Source organism: Myotis daubentonii, chromosome 3 (assembly GCF_963259705.1).
Source record: "Myotis daubentonii chromosome 3, mMyoDau2.1, whole genome shotgun sequence".
NCBI classification, from domain to species: Eukaryota; Metazoa; Chordata; class Mammalia; order Chiroptera; family Vespertilionidae; genus Myotis; species Myotis daubentonii.
The window spans coordinates 216,911,304-216,928,537 of NC_081842.1; the positions used below are offsets into that span (position 1 = coordinate 216,911,304).

A 17,234-nucleotide genomic window follows, 5' to 3' on the forward strand; every position below is an offset into this window, starting at 1 on the left:
TACTAAGCCTCAGCTTCTATTTCTATGTTTGTGATCACAACCTGATGTCAAGTACCTGTCCTTTCAGCCTCTTGGAGGAACCAGCGGTCCCTGTGACATATTAAAGCACATCTATGTATGGGTATGTCTGCATGACTGGAGGGGGGCGAGGGGGGGGGGGAGGGGAAGGGGGAGGGAGAGAGTGAGAGCGCACTCTTCTCAGCAGCACCAGGAACTGCTATAGAAAGCCTTCCGTCTTCCACGCTGATACGGAATCAGGCAGAGGGCTCTTAAAGAGGAACGGGAGGATGGCTGTGTAAGCACTGTCTCAATCAAGTTTCTAAATATAGTGGCCACAGGCTATACAGCCAGGGCTTCAAAGGGACCAGATGTATGACAGGCCAATGAGTTCCCCTTAATCAGTTTTCAAACTGTGCCATTTCCAGAATTTTAGGTTCACGCTGAATATAGATTGGATGTTTTTAAGAAACATAACAACGGGGAAATTTTCCCACTATGCATTATGAAGATGGCAATTTTAGTGCTGGGGAAAAATAGGAACTCATATAGGCAAAATGTTAAGACTCTTATTTTCAAATTTCTGTTTTCCAGTTAAAAGTGTCATAAAAAGTAACTTTGCTTTCCCATTGGAAAAGAACTGCTTTTTCATCTTTTTGGAATAACTATGCTGACATAATAATTAGATAAATACATGTGCCAGTTTTTAAATCCTGTCTCAGCACCAGGCTTGTAACAGCACCTGAGAGTAACCTGATGTATACACTGGTTCCAAAGGCATCTCAGGATTTAATGTAAATAGTTAAACTCTGACACTGCGACATGGCAGTGCCAACCAAATCCAGTGAAACACTTCATTATCATTATCTAGCATAATATTCAGGTCTGATATATGACTTCAGAAAATTATTTTCTAACCTCCTTCACAATAAAAATAACTAGTGAAGCTCCTGAAATTGACAGATGATTTGCTTGGCTGACAACTATAATTCTAGAGAATGAACCATCTTTTCCAGTCAACCTTCAAATATTTTCCAAATAATAATTTCAGAGACACAGTATAATTTAACTAAAGCTTTCTAAAATACACAAAAATGTGCAGTCACTTAATAAGGCAAGAAGCAGAGTTCTTGTTTTCATGTTTTATTGCTAAAAATTGAGATTCACATTGCTAAATCCTTTATTTAAATCCAAAGAAATACATGTGACCTTTTCCTTGGAACACCCTGTTGACTTCTGCAAGGTAAATTATAACTATATCAATACTAACCTGGAAATGATGCATCCATTTTCTTTTTGTTCATAATTAATAAAAATTCAATAATTTGGGTTGTTATTCAATCAAGTTGATTACAGTTAATCTCTCAACCTCTAGACCAAACTGCTCAAAATAAGTCGATATAACAGTGTATCAAACTGCTAGATCTTATCAGGAACATATCTGATCAACTTGGAGTGGTAAAATTAAAAGGAAGCTCTACAATTTTCTGTTTAGCTCTAATTATTATGTGCTTAGATTTAATTAGCAGGATATGAACTGATTCAGGAAAACATAGCCACATATTGTTCTATTCAAGTCAGCACAGTGCTCACAGCAGCAAATACTGCCATTACTAATGTCAGACTTTCAAATCATTATTCATCCAAAATACATATTAATTAAGCACCAACTATGTGCCAGCATTGGTAGGATTTCTCTTTATTCTTTTCAAAGAGATTCTCCAAAATGAATTAAACTCTGTTGTAATTATCCAAAAGATATTTAAAGGTTAAAAAAATAAGTTTTTTAATAGAAAAACGTAACTAGTTTTGCTCTTTAACTACCCCTTTCCTCTCCTTACAGTGTGTGATCATCAAACCTGACCCTTCCTATTCTTAGGTGGCCCAGATTTATGCTTTTTTCTGCCGTTCTTATTATTACATCTCTGGCCCAGGTTTAGGTCAACTCATAACCCAGGTTCAATAAACTTCTATTTATCTGCATTTATATTTCCATCTAAAATACGTGTGCAGGGGCAGCTAGCGTGGGCTATAGGAGCTCTGCAATCGACTGCTTCAATCTGAGTTTGGGAGCATCTTCTCCTGCTTCATCCCCTTCCATGTCCATGGAGCTACACGTGACCAGGCAGGTTTCCTTTCTGCTATTTCTGAGGAGCAAACACTTGTGGGCCTCCGTATCAGGCATCCAGGAGGAGCTTACATGCACACTCTCACTGAACCCTCCCAAGAACCCGGCAGGGCATAATCGCCCCATTTCACAGATGAAGAGCCAGAGGCTCAGATTAATTTGCCCAAGATCCACAACTAGTAAGTGGCTCACACGGGATTCAAACATAACCGGTGCTTTTCCCACAGGACTCCTGCTCTGCGTCTGGAATTTGACACCAGTTACAGAATCACTGTTTCAATCTGTAACATTGCAGAGTGCCTGGGATTTCCCATGTGGTTAAACCCTTTGCCTTTTTTAATCCTCACATAAAGGTTACAAGGGGAGTCTTATTTTGCTACCCCCAGAAGGATTAAGTAACTCATCTAAGATCACACAAGTTAAGGCAGAACTCAGGTCTTCTAAGTCCTGCTCACAGGCTATTTCCTGCACTACAATGCCGCAAACACTCGCGCTGCCAAGCCCACCCCTTCCTGTAAGTCAAAAGCTTTGCGAATCCTACCTTCTAGAGGTGGCACGGTGTTGAGAACACAGTAGGTGCTAGTTCCGCAGAATACACTTTGGGAAACGCTCTAAGGAAACAGAAAATAAAATGTAAAACTAATCTTTGCAAAAGATATACACTGGCTCTTCTGTGGTCTTCCTGCCAAAGATGCACAACATGGATCTAATCATGAGGAAACATCAGACAAACCCCAAAGGAGGGACAGTCTACAGAATGACTGGCCTGTTCTCGAACGAAGAATGTCAAGGCCGTGAAAGTCAAACACTGAGAGGACTGCTGTGTCTTAGAGACAGAGGAGACGACCGAGCAGGCCCGGAGGTTACCATTGGGCCAGCCAGCATAACAGGCACAGCATCTGAGGGTGGGATGGTAGAAACGTCTCGATGTTAGTTTCCTGGGTTATCACTATGTTATGGTTATGGAGAAAATGCTCTGGTTTGCAGGAAATACAAAAGAATTCGAGAGGGGACAGGGGTGAAACATATTGGCAACTTATTCTCACATAGTTCAAGGGGAAACGGGTTCTTTGCACCACACCTACAATTATTCTGTAGACTTGAATGTTACGAAATTTAAAATCTATGTGTGTGAAGAAAGCCATATGCAGGGAGTATGTATTACTTGTAAAAAAAACTTTTTTAAAGGAAGCATAAGTGCTGTCCACAGTAAATCTTTACTAAGAAGAACCAATGCCATATTCATTTTGCAGTTCAGTCCATATTCAATGACATTGTTAACCATTTCCCAACAGTAAACCCAACACCCAACTCATTCAAGAGAATCTACTGAGTGCCAGGTAACAAACAGAAGGGCAGGTGCCACAGGTCAGGAAGCTGGAGAACAGGTCTCTGCTCCCAGGCTGCTTCGTGTAGGTAAAATTTTAATTTTCATACAAGAACCAGCACAATGGTAACGTTTAAAAAGGAAAACCATCTTCTGTGAGTCTTGCCAACCAATTATTTTCAGTCCTGATATCCTTTTCTTTGGTTGCAGTATTAACTAAATGTTTAGATTATTCATCCTGCATTACATACAACCCATATTACCCATATCTTCAGGAAAAAATCACTTCTGTCGTGGTAAACAACCTGCTTCTCTATTTATAATGGTCTGGCCTTCTAGCAACTTCAGCGCAAGATTATAGCCAATTTGCCTACAAACGTCAGGTGACCATAATAACCTGGCCACTCAGTGTATTTATAAACCTAGAAAACCAAGGACTGTTTAGACTTTCAACAACCACTTCAACATTTTTCTTTACAATATAAATAGCGCAGTTCTCTCACTTACTAGCTGTCATTCGGAATGTAATTACCTCTGTATTACCTCAAAAAAGGTAGCAAGGCCAGGCCAGCATGGCTCAGTGGTTGAGTGTCAACCTATGAACCAGGAGGTTACAGTTCGATTCCCAGTCAGGGCACATGCCTGGGTTGCAGGCTCCATCTCCAGCAGGGGGCATGTAAGAGGCAGCTGATCAATGATCAGCTCTCATCATTGATGTTTCTTTCTCTCTCTTCCTCTGCCTTCCTCTCTGAAATCAATAAAATTCCCATATAATAAAAGCCTAATATGCTACGTGTCTGGTCGTCCAGTAGGCCATTCAACCAATCAAAGTGCAATATGCTAATGATATGCTAAGGACGCTCAACTGCTCGCTATGACATGCACTGACCACCAGGGGGCAGATGCTCCAACAGGTAGGTTAGCTTGCTGCTGGGGTCTGGCTGATGTGGTGGGGTGGGGGGAGCGGAGACTGAGCTAGACTGACTGGAAATGCCCTGGAGCCCTCCCGCAGTCCCTCCCCAGCTGGCCAACCTCCCGCATCCCTCCCCGGCCCCAATTGTGCACCAGAGGGGTCCCTCGACCTCCTTATATTGATGGTCAAGTGCTTCACCATAAGTAAGTCCTTCTCCACAATGTGACTCTTAGCTACCAGGATAAGCATCCGCTTCCTACTTACTTTGTTTCCAGAAAGTTCTAGTTGCTGGACTTTTACCAGCCTTCTATTTGATTTAACCGACAGTGGTGACTGTTGACTGGCAACGTGTGGCAGCATCTTTAGCAACCGCCTGCGACTGAACTAGCACCTACGCCCGAGGACACTCCCTGTGGACTGGGGCCAACCTCAGAAGCCAAGTCCCTGTGAGACACCAGCACGTTCCTTCCCGGGACTGTGAACGTGGAATTAGAGCACATCATGAAAAGAGGTTCACGTCAAGTCAGCAGTACTCTGACTTCACGGAACACGTGCAAGAGCCGCCAGCAACAGCCTTCTAACCGCATTACTGCAACATCTCATCTTAATGTGGCTTCGGAATTGAAACAAAATTTCATGATGTTAAAACTAATGTCTTACATCCAAGGCTTAACATTTTCTGGCTTCCTATTACCAAAAAAAAACAGCATGAGCTTACCACTTCTCAAAACATTTTAGCAATGGCCTTAACATCAAAAGGTTTACAAATCACTAATGTGTAGTGGGACACACTAATAAATGGCTTCCCAAAAAAGGACTTTTACACCTTACTTCAACGTTTGATGACAGGTAAACCAGTGGCAAAATATACCACATAACATATCAGAAGAATTAAACACCAAAAATAATATGGAACAGAAATATCACGAACAACCAGCCATGATCTCTCTACAGCACTGGCATAATAAAGTGTCTCTAATAGTTTAATTTAACCAGGACAGAAACTCACTCCCACAAGTGAGAGTGATATTAAATGTCGTTCTATCCTCAAAATAACCAGGTTCTCAAACAAGCCTGAAACCCAAGGAAACCCACACTAGAAGGACCCGCCTTGTGTTAACCAGGGGCCAGACTCCGAGTCAGGTCCTCTCACTGGACCCCTTGAAGTATGCTGATGATACTGAGCGGAAGTGGCCCCAGACGAGGGTCTGGAGAATGGAGTCCGCACCAGTTCCACCACCCCGGCTGACAAGTCTAGGCAAACAGTTGACCTCTCTGCCCACAGAACAGCAGGGAGGGGCAAAGCACAAGCTCAATGTCAGGAAGGTCTGGGTTCAAGTCCTCCCGCTGCCCTCTCTGGCTGCCTCTGAATCCCAACTCAGATCTCTGATCCTTCCGGGGGCCTTCCGCCCACTGACCGAGTTAGACCACTATGGTGCCATTTGCGTAGCCTCTTTCCATTTGTTCTTCAAATATCAGAGTGCCTAACTCGTGCCAGACACCATCCTAGGAGCTGGGACCCAGCAATAAAAAGACAAAGGTCCTGCCTGAACCGGTTTGGCTCAGTGGATAGAGCGTCGGCCTGCGGACTGAAGGGTCCCGGGTTCGATTCCAGTTAAGGGCATGTACCTTGGTTGTGGGCACATCCCCAGTAGGGGGCGTGCAGGAGGCAGCTGATCGATGTGTCTCTCTCATCAATGTTTCTAACTCCCTATCCCTCTTCTTTCCTCTCTGTAAAAAATCAATAAAATATATTTTTAAAAAATAAATAAATAAATAAATAAGGACCCTTCCAGGCCTTTCTTTTGCCTCTGTAACTTTCTTTTATTTATTTACTTTGAGTTAATCCTCACCAAGGATATTTTTTCCATTGATTTTTAGAGAGAGTAGAAAGGAGGGAGGGAGGGGGAGAGAGAGAGGAAAAAAAAAACCATCGACGTGAGAGAGACACATTGATTGGTTGCCCTTGACCAGGCCAAGTTTGGAGTCATGACCAGGAACTGAACCCAACGCTCTGACCACTGAACACACTGGCCATGGCACCCCTATAACTTTCTAAATAAACTTTTCCTTGTAATAAAAAATAAAATATATAGTTATAAAAAAAGACCCTTTCAGTCCTAGCATTTCTCAATCGCATAATTCCATGAAATGAGTACTTCTATCTGTTAACACCAACTGTAATACAAAACTCTGCCAGAATATCCAAGCAAGATAATGAAAAGAAACTATATGGATGGTTGATTATTATGTCCAGTGTCTCTAAGAAGTGTCCAGGAGGGGAAAGACAGCCACTCTATAAAGTAGATCCCCTGCCTTCAAAAAGTGCCATCAATTGGAATGAAGAGCCCAGCGGGTGAGGCCCAGGCTGCTATGCCCACTCAGGGCACATACCTAGTTGGTGGGTTCGATTCCCAGTCAGGGTGCGTAAGGGAGGCAACCAACCAATGTTATTTCTCTCTCTCTCTTTCTCTCTCCCCCCTTCCTCTCTCTAAAAAGTCAATTTATAAAAAAAACATATCCTTGAGTGAGAATTTTAAAAATTGGAATGAAGAAATAATACATGACTTACTAAAGGCTGACGTGGGGGCAAATGGCAGCAGCACAGAAACCAGTAGCCACCTGTGTACCAAGCACAACGTCCTCAGAGGCATGAACTGTCTTCTTCATTTTTGTCTCCTTCCAAGACGTCACATGTAGCCACATTCCTGATGTATATAGTCTTTGGATGTTGCAATAAATGAACAAAATGCTATGAAATAAGGAGTGATTACAGGCTTTTGAACAGAGAAGTAGCATGATGAAAACTGTATTTACAGTTCTTTGAAATAAGAACTGAGAATGTTTAAGTCTCCACAGAGTCCCTTTAAAGCTAACGGAGGACCCACAGAGCTTATTAAATCAAAGACGGAGAGAGGCTACACTGAATGCAATAAACCACTTGTATCAATTAGAAGTGATGCATTGAAAAAAACTTTTTCATATATTTTACCATGACGTAAACTGATTCTTAAAATTCACTGGTCAGTACATATTACATGACACATAAATAATCAAAATTAAGTAGAGTCTCAAATCCGTAGCACCTTCACTAACCTCACCAGTTTTGCCTAGCATTCCAGGCATCATGCCTCCATCAGCTAGGAGGCTAACTCGCAACAAACTGTATCATGGCTCAAATACCAAAAATATTTACTTCTTGCTTGTGTAAAGTCCCAACCAGGTGTGCCTGCTCAGCAGCGAGCTCTCCTCCGAGCAGCGGCCCTGGCACCAATGCTGCCTCCATCCTGTGCTGTGGCAGGAGCCCTCCTGGGGCACCGGGTGCTTCTGCACCAGCCAGCAGGGAGGGGCAGGGCACAGACAACTGTGCCTGGAGGGTTTTATGGGCCAGGCCTGGAAGTGGCCCACTTCTCTGCTCTCTCTGCTCCATTGGCTAGAATTTGGCCACAAAGCCACACCTAATTGCAAGGGCGGCTGGGAAATGCAGTCTGGCTCCATGCCCAGGAAGAGGAGATGGAGTTCGTGATCAGCGGGCAGCCTCTGCCAAGGTGCCATTTGTAAATGGGGGGGGGGGGGGGATGTTAATTACCGAAGAGTATTCTCTCAGAAATGTCTTCTGTTAATCTACAACTCCACCTTTAACCCCTAACGCCGCTCAGCATCTCCTAGTAAAACCAACCTGGCAGTTTTCTTCTCCGATAAATATTTTTCTAACATATTCAGAATAAGACTATTACAAGGGCATCCTTAAAGGGATGTCTGGCTTTTAATTCTGGTAGCTCCAGTACTTAATGGCTGGCTAATAATAGAAGCTCAAATATTTTTTAAATTCCTGGATGAATGACATTCCCAGAAGTGCACAGAAAGGAAAAAGAGGGTCCCATCTCTTGCCCTGCTGATGGGGAGAGTTACTGAAGGCCATCCGTCATCTGAAGAACCTCTCTCCCTCTCCTACGGCCACCCTGAGTTGCCACCCATCCTCTGGTCTCTGAACAATTAAGCAATAAGACAAAATACTCACAGTGTTCACAGACGCCAACAGAAGGAACACTCCCATTTGTGGCTAGAGCACAGGGCTGCTAGACAAAAGGGCGCGGGGTCTGGCACAGGCCATGCCCTGGAGACCCTCCACAGCACAGGACTAACGACCTCGGAGACGGGAAACCCAACATGTTCTCCAAACACGGCAACTTTATCCTTTTCTGAGCCACAAAAGGGTAGTGGGGGGAGGGGGAGGGGAGCATATGCTACAGTACAAAAATATTTTCTCCTCACATAGTACCTCTTTTCAGGAAGTTTAAAATACACCGTAAGTGCTACTATAATAACCTTCCCAACATTCCTATGGGATAGAGACTAAATTAAAGTGTGTACCCAAGTTAAAGGGAAAAGTCTGGTAGGCGGCTGACTTCACACTACAAAGGCCGGCTAATAAGAAAGCGAAGCAGTAACCTCTATGGTATTTGGGACACAGACCATTTTAGGCTCTCAAATTGAGTTCAACACCTAGAATTGAGTTCAAAAGCAAACAAGTAGCTAAAAAAGACCATAAAATTACTGAAGTTCTAAGAAGCTTACACGAAATTAATACTACAATAGTTCAAGCCTGATTTATGACCTGAGAAATCACATTAATTGATTCACTATTACCAGATTCATGTAAAGCATATTTAAAGTGATTTCAGAATGAAAAAATTATTCTTTCCAGATATGAATCACAGGATCACAGAACTTTCACAAATTCAATTTGGCTAGGAAGCCAGTATACTCAATATTCTGAAAATAATCAAAGAGCACTTATTAAGTGTCCACATTTGTACAAATACATCCCAGTAGAGCATATTCAGAAAAAAAGCTAAACGGAGTTTAAAATGACATTGTTTTAGGCAGCACTGTCATTCCTGGTACCAACGATAACATTTATTGAAGCCCTCAAAAATAGAGTACTGTAAACTATCAACAAAATCAACCCAACAAAGCAGGCACTCTGATATTATGTATGTAGAACAAGCATTTTCACATAGAAAATCCTGCTGTGGTCCCGGGGGAGCAGAGCAGACATCACGCCTACCCTAGAAAAGGAGACGCCAAGGCACAGGCACAGACGCCTGCCAAGAGCACGGCCAGGGAGCAGCAGAGTGAGAGCAGGAGCAGGCGCAGGCCCCCGCACTGCCGTTGTGCTGTCTTCGAAGAACGCAGGCCCTCGCCCTAAGAAGGCACTAATGCTTCCCCCAAGGAACCATGCAAACTCTGGGCAAGCGGCTGGGACAGAAAAGCACAGCACTGAGAAGACACGGAGGACCCTGCGGATATCAAAGCTTCCCGTACTGAAGCGGGGCCCACCGTCCTAAAGGCAGGCGAGCACAAGCCTGCAGGCGCGTGGGTGTCACCTGGTGGAAAAGCTTCCCTTGCTTCTCCAACACTTTTTGGCCCAAGAACTGCAGACCACCTATCACTAGCTGCTACAGCCCAAAAAAACAAAAGCTCGCCCTAACTGGTTTGGCTCAGTGGATAGGGCGTCGGCCTGCGGACTGAAAGGTCCCAGGTTCAATTCCGGTCAAGGGCATGTACCTTGGCTGCGGGCACATCCCCAGCAGGAGGTGTGTAGGAAGCAGCTGATCGATGTTTCTCTCTCATCAATGTTTCTAACTCTCTATCCCTCTCCCTTCCTCTCTGTAAAAATCAATAAAACATATTTAAAAAAAAAAAAAAAAAAGCTCACCACAGCCAAGGGAGAGAACGGCACCGACTCTCACAGCAGAGCAGGAAAATGGCAGCCACCCTCCCGAATGGAACTTGGCTCCACGGGAACCTCACCTAATCCATGCGCAGCCAGAACCAGTGAGGAAGCCAAGATGCACTCTGAGGCCAAGGAGACCTTTACAAAGTCACCCACAAAAGCTCATGTACTTCACCGTGAGAAGGGCTTCCCGATCCGAATTCCTGGCTTGATTACTACTCAACCACTCCCAGTTCTAATAACCAGGCTGCCAAGCCCAGAGGAGATCAGGAGCCACACCTGAGAGGGGAAAGGATAGCTAGAAAGTGACAGAGTGGGAGAAGCAAGAGTGACAAGGAAAGCAAGGGCAGATTTAAAAAACAATAAAAACTTCAAGGACTTGAACGGTGTGGCAGTTTGGGGTCATTTATCATAAAAGCAAACACTCTAGTCAAAAGGCCCTAAAAATATCACAGTGTTAAATAAAGGCCAGTTCAATAACTCAGCACAACAGTGAACCCAGGTTAACAAGGGGCCTGGACGCAGAACACGGGAAAGGGGTCCAGAGGACGCCGTAGTCTACATGCCCCTTTCCTCCTGTAAGAGACTCCATGCGTGTTACCTCATGTGATCCTCAACAACGCCTAAGGCAAGCAGCAGAGACACCGCACTGGCCAGGAATCTGCTGGCAAATAACTCAACCTTAGTAAGACAAAGGGTTTACCCAGCGGTTCTCAACCTGTGGGTCGCGACCCCTTTGGCAGTCGAATGACCCTTTCACAGGGGTCGCCTAAGACCATCCTGCATATCAGATATTTACATGACGATTCATCACAGTAGCAACATTAGTTATGAAGTAGCAACGAAAATAATTTTATGGTTGGGGTCACAACATGAGGAAATGTATTTAAAGGGCCAGAAGGTTGAGAACCACTGGGTTTATCAATGGCAACTATTACACAGTTTGTTAACTCATCTCATAGGAGTGGCACCTACCCCCACCCCCTTGTCAGAATAGAGAGGGCAGGGAAGGCTTGCTGAGAGGGTCACGCACACCCACAGGGCTATATGTGAGCGTGCCCTGCAACTTCCCCTCCCAGACTTCCCTCTCTAAAAGCTCCCATCCTGACCTCTGCATCTTTCGGGAGAACCGTTCTATCGAATGCTGTCTAGCGCCAGGTCCCTCCCTACTTGTAGAAAAACTTCATGGTGGGCCGCTCGTGATCCCCAGCTCCCCCGCCTCCCCTGGGTGAGCGCTGGACCTAGTGACTTGCTTCTAACCACAGAAGGTGGCACGAGTGATGGGGCGTCACTTCTGCGATGAGGCACGTAGATGGTGCCTTCTGTCTTGCTGGTGGCATCTCTTTTCTGACTTGCTGGCTCTGATGAAGCAAGTTGCCATGTTGGAGAGGCCCACATGGCGAGGAACTGAGGGTGACCTCTGGCCAGCCGCCCACAAGACGGAACCCTTCAAACCACCATGCGAGTTGGGGGGGAGGGGGCCTCCCCAGTCGAGCATGTGAATATGAGCCCAGCCCCACCAACACCTTGATGCAGCCTGGGAGGCCCTGAAGCAGTAGACCTAGCCTGAACTCCTGACCCCAGGATCAGGTGATAAATGTGTCTGTTCTAAGTCACTAAGTTTGGCAAGTTGTTACTGCAGCAATAGATAACTAAAACACCCACAGTCCATCAGGTCCCAGGGATTTCTTTTCTCAACTTGGACTTAATCAATCACTTCACTACCATTTTTACCAGCACTCTACATTTACCACAAAATCCTTGAAAGAATTATCTATTCTCTTGCTACCTCTTTCTCATCCTCTCAACTCACTACCTGACAAAACCATTACCTTTTTCTTCGTCTTCATTCTATTCAAACTCTGCAGCATTACAACTGAGAACCTCCTCACAATCTCTGCACTTAGCATCCCTGACTTTATGTCCTTGTTCTGTTACCCCTCTGACCATTCTTTCTCAGTTCCCACTGGTGCTCTCCCCTCCGGTGACACTTAAATGGAAGCATTCACCACATTTCTGCCCTCAAGTCCCTTCCCTTTTCTCATAACAACTTCACTCCTACTGTGACTTCTCCTAATTTGTTGAACTGATTCATTCATTCTTTTAACCAACAGATACTGTTCTGGGCAGACGTGTAACAAGAAGCAAGACAAGCAAAGTCCCTATCTCCATGAACCTTACGCATCTGCCAGAGGCTGTGCTGGCTCTCTCACTCTGCCCCTCCAGGTCCACTCACCACCCTTGTCCACCCTGCCCTGTGCCAAGGAAGCTGACCTCCATGGACTCCATGGCCAGGGCTCCCTTGCCCTCTGACAGTTCAATGAAGAAGAAAACAACAGGCAATATGAATGACTTTGACCCACATTCCCAATGTCATATTGTATACCAGGGATGGGGAAGGTCTGGCCGAGGGTCATATATGACTCTCGAAATCATTTGGTCTGGCCCTGCCAAGGCATTAGGGTTAATTAAACATTTGACCAAATACATAATGCTAATTTTTAAGCTGGTAATTTTGTATGGCCCACAAATGATGTTATGAATATCCAAATGGCCCCTGGCAGAAAAAAGGTTCCCCACCCCTGCTGTATACCAACATGCTAAGGCTACTTCATGTCATTTAATTACCCAAGTAGAAGCAATCATTTGCATCCAGTCTCCCCAAAACATATCCCTCCTGTATTCCCTACCTCAGTTAATGGCCTCACCTAAGTCCAGTTAAGGTTCAAAAGCTAGGAGTCACCTTCAATTCTTCTCGTCCCTCAAGGTCCACAGTCTATCAGTCATAAAATAGTAGCTCTCTCTCTCACACACACGTGTACCTCAGTCACACTAACTCCTTTCTCCAGCCCACTGCTACAGACATTCTTGCCAGGAGCTATTTTCCCAACTCCAATTCTTCCTCTTTGCTCATTCATCCACTCAACCAATAAATATTATTAAGTCCAGCCTAGGTGCCAGGTCCTCAAGTCTCTGACCTCAAAAGATGTAATCTAATTGAGGGAGAGAGAGAAGTGAACAGGCAATTCTAATACAAACTAAAGGATGCGATGAGCAGGAGAGCCAGGGAGTACTACGGGGCACACAAGAAGGGCATGCACTCCAAACTGAAGGAGAGGCAAGATCAGGAAGGCTTTTCAAACAAGTCTCACTGCAGCTGAAACCCCGAGGACAGGAGGGCCGGCGAAGCAAAGCGGATGTGAGTACGCGTGTGTGTGTTCTGGAGGAAAGCGCACCTTCTAAGTCAAGGCGATGGCAAAGTGCAAGGACCAAAACCAAGGGGGAGCATGGTGCTCGGGCACCATCAGACTCGGGAAGAACTGCACATGCCTGGCCAGCGGAGAGAGAGCTGGAGAGGCAAGCACATGGCCGCTATTAGCACCTTCACAGAGCCTAGACTTTTACCCAACCAATCCCACTCCTAAGAAAGACACACACCGCTGAGAGCCTCTCCGAGAACACAGAGAATATGATCCAGACTCCCAGTTTGACTTCCAAGCCCCTACAACCTGACCCCTACCTACTGTGCCAGGCTCATCATCTACACACATGCACCCAAATCCCAGCCACCCGCTGTGCCCTCCTGGCTCTGTGCCTTTGCTCCGCTTCCTCTGAGTGAAATTTCTCCTCCAACTACCATCTTTGCCTGTCAGTGATGCCAGTCAAATTCCACTTCCCTCAAGACTTCCCAGTCCCTCCAGGCCTGATCCCAGCATGCACTATGACCAGCCTTGAATCAGGCACATCCACATCTGCTCCCCGCAGACGGAAGGCTTCTAGAGTATGTAGGAACTGAAGTGAATCTTAATCGGAAAAACTAGGAAAATGTTTCAGAAAATACCCAATTTACCAATATTGCATTTCTAAGAAACCAACCACAGAAGGTCATGAAAAATAATTATTTTAAGTTACACTAATACAATCCATCAACAGCCTAGATTTCTGTATGTTTTCATATATATGTTTTATCTCTAAATAAAAACAGCTGCACACTGCCTCATAAGATTAAAACACAGTAAGCAAATAAGCTCAGGAAAGTTGAGTTACCTGCTCAAAGTCACAAGGCACTTAATGGGCAGAATAAGACCAGAGTCAAGTCTTCAGATACTCTTTCTCAAAAACTATAAACAGCCCGAATAGAATCAGAGCATCCCACACATCTCACTAGCCAGCCCACCCAATTACCTACAATTTCTTTCCCTCATTTTTCCCTCAATTAATTCCCGTTTTTCTTCATAGCTTAACTCAAGAATCTTCCCCCAGCCTCTCAGATTAGTCAAATCCTTTTATGACACAGGTACTTCCCTTCATAGCATTCATCTCTTCATAGCCCTGTATGAGGTGTAATTTCACAGGGCACCTTCATTAATGTCAGTTTCCCCACTAGGGCAGGGACTATGTCTGTCCTTCCCTGCGTCTGGCACTTCAGTATTGTTTGCTGAGTAAATGAGCTGACTTAAGAGTATAACAGTAACTGATATTCACATGGCCCCCACAGGAGTACAAGATTCTAAAATATCTCTGACACCTCCAATAATAATAATATAAATTTTAATGTCACAGTTTTATTGTAACATATTCTAAGTCTCTGATAATTATATATTCATATGTGGAATCTGTTAATTCTCTATTAATCAGAACACGGGTTAACAAGAATACCACATTTTTTTCTAAACATTCAAGACATCAGCAAACTTTCACATCAAAAGAACACAAACCTGCAGACCGTGTGAATTAGCTATTTGCTCTCTTGGGACCTGAAAAGTCCAAGTCCAGCCTACCAGAGAATTCCCATGTCTCACCAAGGCAGCCTACTGTAGTAATAAATTAGAACAAAAAAATTTAAGGCAAGCCACTTGGGTGCTTGAGTTAAGCAAAGAGTAGATCCATAAAAGGCTTTAGGTTCCCCAAACTATTGCACAGACCTAACAAAATCCTTATCAATATCAAAACTGCCTCTTTTTTAGAAATTGACAAGTTGATCCCAATATTCATGTGGAAATTCAAGGGACCTAGAATAGCCAAAACAACCTTAGAAAAGAATAGAGTTGGAGGAGAGACACCTCCTGATTTCAAAACTTACTACAAAACTACAATAATGACAGCGTGGTACTGGCATAAGGACAGATGTACAGATCAATAGATTAAAATCGAGACTCCACACATTTATGGTCAAGTGATTTTTGACAAGGGTGCCAAGATACTTCAATGGTCTTTTCAACAAATGGTGCTAGGACAACTGGATGTCCACATGCAAGAGAATGATGTTGGAAGTCTACCCACCTTACAACATACAAAAAAATTATACACAAAAATTAACTCAAAATGAATCAGAGCCTTAAATGTAAGAGCTAAAACTATAAAACTTACAAAAAAACATGTGTCAATCTTTATGATCTTAGATTAGGCAATGATTTCTTAATGATGACAGCATAAGCAACAGAAAAAAAAAGATAAATTGAACTCGACTGTGCTTCAAAAGACACTATCAAGAAAGTAAAAAGACAGCACACAGAATGGGAGAAAATATTTGCAAATCATATATCTGATAAGGGATTGATACCCAGCATGAATAAAGAACACCTACAACTAACAACCAAAAACCAAACAACTCAATTCAAAAATGGGCAAAAGACATTTCTCCAGAGCAGACAAGACATACAAATGGCCAATAATCACATGAAAGACATTCAACATTAGGGAAACGCAAATTAAAGCCACAATAACATAATACTTCACATCCACAAGAATAGCTTTAATCAAAAAGACAGATAATAACAAGTGTTAGCAAGGATGTGAAGAAATCAGAATCTTCAGACATTGCTGGCAGGAATGTAATATGATGCAGCCACTTTGCAAAACAGTTTGGCAGTTCCTCAACGAAAGAGAGTTACCGCATGACCCAACAATTCCAATGCTAGGTATACACCCAAGAAAACTGAAAACATATGTTCACACAAAAACATGTACACGATGTTCATAGCAGCATTATTCATAATAGCCAGAAAGTGAAAATAACTCAAATGTTCATCAACTGAAGAACAGATAAATAAAATGCGGCGTATTTAGGGTATTATCTCACTGTAAAAGGAACGAAGTTCTTATATATGCTACAACATGAATGAACCTTGAAAACATTATGCCAAAGGAAAGAAGCCAGTCACAAAAGACCACATATTATAAGACATCATTTATATAAAACGTCCAGAATAGGCAAATGCATAAAGAAGAGATTACTGATTGCCTAGAGATGGGGGAGGGGAGGAGGGGGAGTGCCTATTAATAGATACAGGTTTCTTTTTGGAGTGAAGATGCTCTGGAAAGGGATAGTGCGGATAGCTGTAAAACTGTATGAGCATATTAAATACCACTGACTTACATATTTTAAGAGAATGAATTTTATGGTATATGAATTATATCTCATACAGTTATTTAAAAAGCAATCAAATTCCTTTAAGTACTAAAAGCTACTCTGATGGCTGTTTTTTAAAAACATTACATACTTTCCTCTTTTGGTAAGTAGAACACACTAAGTGTTGCTTTTCTGAATATACTCAAGGTCATCACTAGGAGACACCAACTACTAAACAGCTGTGTATTCAGACGATTCACGGCATACAGGCTATTGGCCCTTACACAGAACCTCCAAACTACTGTTCCCTCACAAGTCTCCCACCTGTCTACTGCCTTCGGACTCCTCCCTCTGCCATGAGAAATCAAGAAAAACCAGAGATGAGAGGCAGGAAGGAGATGCCGGGGGAAAGCCAAACAAACGTGCATGCAGGCGGCCACCTACGCTTACACAGAGGCAGCTTGCTGTTTTCTTCCCCAGAGTCCCTCTTCCAAGGCGTCCCTGTCTTTGGACGGCTGTCCCCAACCTTTCAGGTTTAGTGGTCCACAACAAGGGAAAGGCAAGGACCCACCCAAATATCCCAACTGGACTGACATCCCCCAATTGGACAACCTGAGAACCCACATAGGGCAAAGCCTACAAAGACCACCTCCTGCCAGTGTGTCCCGCCTGCTTCGCCACCACTCAGAGCACATGCCCGGGGACACGGGTCATGCCCACTGCTGATTCACTCCACACACCCACGCCTCTGGCTGACGACACTTGGCCTCATGGGTG

General features: G+C 43.9%; 1 protein-coding gene across 19 annotated transcripts in view; it reads right to left on the reverse strand.

The window, feature by feature from the left end:
* Window positions 1-17,234, reverse strand: part of CAMTA1 (calmodulin binding transcription activator 1) — a 683,296-nt gene that overhangs the window by 653,236 nt on the left and 12,826 nt on the right. For 18 of the 19 annotated variants that reach the window (XR_009452135.1, XR_009452136.1, XR_009452139.1 and 15 more), the window contains exon 2: window positions 2,667-2,736. The exons of the other annotated variant lie outside the window; for it this stretch is intronic. Coding sequence is in view for 10 of the 18 variants with exons in the window: in XM_059691396.1 (XP_059547379.1) it covers window positions 2,667-2,736 (70 nt within the window). In the remaining 8 variants the exon portion in view is untranslated. The remainder of the gene's footprint in view (window positions 1-2,666; window positions 2,737-17,234) is intronic. 19 annotated transcript variants of the gene reach the window in all.